The following is a 2,831-nucleotide window of genomic DNA, read 5'->3' on the forward strand; positions in this document are numbered from 1 at the left end:
ACTCACACAGACAGACACAAACCACACACCACTCACACACACACACACACACACACAGACACACACTCACACACACTCACAGACACAGACACACCACTCACACACACACACACTCACAGACACAGAAACAACACACACACACCACACACACTCACACACACTCACACACACACACACAGATATGCTCAATTATCTCCTGTTCAATGATTAACTAACGAGGGTTAAACACAGAGGCAGAAGTGAGAGAGAGGCAGAGATAAAGAGAGAACCATAAGACGGAGGTAGAGAGAGGTAGAGATAAAACACACAGAGGGAGAGAGAGTGTGGTTTATTTTAATTTCAGTTTTGGTTGGTCAGCCGGTTCTCTGACACTCTGACAGTCAGTCAGTCAGAGAGTGAGACAGTGAGTGAGAGGTCGGCTCAGGTGTTGGATGTTATCTGAGGAGACATGGAGCTGCTGCCCTCCCTGCTCTCCACCCTGAGGACTGTGGACCCCGGGACTCTGGATCAGGAGTACAGCGTGAGTTTCATGTGTTTCCACTTTTACCGGCGTCAGCGTGGGAGACTTCTCAAAGCAAAGTGACGGCATTTTCACAAGGTTAAAGAGCACCAGAAAGTCTACGCAGGCAACAACACATCAGATGTTTTGAATGTATGTTTCCAAAGTGGACGTTGTATGTTTCCAAAGTGGAAAGGGTTTGAGTAACTCTGGTGTCAGGGCTGAGGGTTGAGGTTAGAGTTGATGGTGAAGCAAACGTCTGTAAGTTTCTTCACTTCACACCCATCTGTGGATCTCACTGACAGTCTTTTGCTTTCCTGGAGCAACCGGCTGTTTCACTCGATGTGGTTTTATCTCGATTCAAATGAGCTGCCTGAGCCGTGCGACGTCGGGCTGCTTTGGGTAAAACATGCAAATCTACAGAAGTTACAATCCAGCTGATTGTAGTCACATGACTCAGGGTTTCAAAGCCTCGAGCTAAAAATAGATTTCAATTCAGTTTTAGACTCTTGCCTTTTACCGCCACCCAACGCAGCTTTAAGTTGCCTCCAGGCACACGTTTCAGATAAAACCATTGGGCATCCTGGAGGTGAGGCGAGGGGGTTACAAGCTCGCAACTACAAAGCTAGATGCCAGTTACAGTCCAGTTTGTGTGTCTTAAACACCTCCATTTGATTGTAGTCAGCAACTCAGGATGCGGTTCTTTACTCGGTGTCAACAGTAATCAGTATTATGGTGGTTCTGTACAGTTTACAGATTAATAGAAAATATAAAAAAATAAAATACGATGTATTCTTCCACCACTTAATTTCTACTTTTAAAAAAAGGTTTTACACTCAATCAGCAGTTTTTTTTTTTTCTGGGTGTCCTGCAAGGCTCCATCATGGGTCCTTTTCTATTCTCTGTGCATATAAACTATATTACAGAGTTATATTTTATATTATAAATCATTGATCTTTGTGACTTTCATGAATATAATTTCAAATGTTGCCTAAATTTAAGGTATTAACACACAAACAGTGAAAACTTTATTGAGTTAGATTGATAGAGACCCAATAAAATAAAACTACACATAAATTAAGACTTTGCTGCTTCTGCTTTGACTGATATTCAAATTATCACCTGTAACTCAAATATAATTATTTGAAGCAATGTACAGACGTGGTTGAGCAATTTTTTAGTGTCTGCAGAGTTCGACTCCTCACATCACTACCACAGTTGAGGAAGTGGAGACGGTTTTAATGTAAGACGCTGTGAGGACGGTAACACACTGAGAAACTTCTGCTTACGTCAGTCTTCATGTCAGTTTACAGCTTCTTTTTGAGTTAACTGTAACGTTTTATTAAGTATAACAAACACTGTAACAGTTAATATCAGTAGTATTAGTACAGATATTATACTTTGTTACTTTGGTAACTCACTTGTACCTGATATTGAACCTAAAAAAGTACAGTTACTATTAGCAACTTATGAATAAGTTTGATGAAGTTTCAACCTCCTGATGGATGTTTCAGTTATTTCAGAGCACTTTGCTTTCTGACTTCAGACTTCAGAGTGATATGATAAATGTCCACTCAGTAACAAGGTTTAAGTCCTGGTCAGTTTACCCCGGTTAAGTTTCAAAAAATTTAACCTTTTGTTAAAAGCTTTATTTTAGTTTTTATGTGTAAAAATTACACCTTTTAGATGTAGAAAATGGACTCACAATAATGATTAAACTTTATATTTATAAAATAAAACCAGTTCAGATTTGATTAAAACAGAGGAAGCACTCCGACATCTTTTTCATGTTTTCACAATATAAAACTGGACAAAAGATAAATAACTTATAACAAATGAACACTTTATAATTTAATAATAGATTATATGGTATGTATTTCCAGTGTATTAGATTATATTATGATGTATTGTTACAGAGAGCAGCAGTTCTGACTGATCCAACTCACAACCACACATCACATAGACCTCAGCACCCTGACCAGATGGCCAAAGACAACAAGAAAAGACCCGTTAATGATCTTAAAGAACAACACAGCCGTATCGATATCACATCCAGCACCGCCAATATCTTACTAGCATCACAGTACCTCAAGTAAAACGGATCATTTGGGGTCCAGCTCAGTTGATGGGTTTGAATCTGACCAGTGGCCCTTTGCTGTGTGTCAACCTTTCCTGTCTATCTTCAGCTTTCTTTATCAATTAAATTCAATAAATTAGAATTAGTGGATGCATTTTGTGTAAAAGTTTACTTAACATACTGCTGGGTAGCCACAGGAAGTGGGGGCACTGGGGGCTCATAAATCAGCTGTTACAGTTTATTGTTTGTTATCGT

General features: G+C 39.3%; 1 protein-coding gene across 1 annotated transcript in view; it reads left to right on the forward strand.

Moving 5' to 3' along the window:
* The first annotated feature begins 282 nt into the window (after positions 1 to 282).
* The window catches only part of ptpn18 (protein tyrosine phosphatase non-receptor type 18), a 7,978-nt gene continuing 5,429 nt past the window's right edge, over positions 283 to 2,831 (forward strand). Inside the window, exon 1 of the mRNA XM_035656287.1 lies at positions 283 to 520. Coding sequence (XP_035512180.1) covers positions 449 to 520 — 72 coding nt within the window. The 5' untranslated portion in view covers positions 283 to 448. The remainder of the gene's footprint in view (positions 521 to 2,831) is intronic.

The sequence above is a fragment of the Morone saxatilis genome, unplaced genomic scaffold (assembly GCF_004916995.1).
Source record: "Morone saxatilis isolate NCDOM2014 unplaced genomic scaffold, NCSU_SB_2.0 Contig15, whole genome shotgun sequence".
In the NCBI taxonomy this organism is placed as follows: Eukaryota; Metazoa; Chordata; class Actinopteri; family Moronidae; genus Morone; species Morone saxatilis.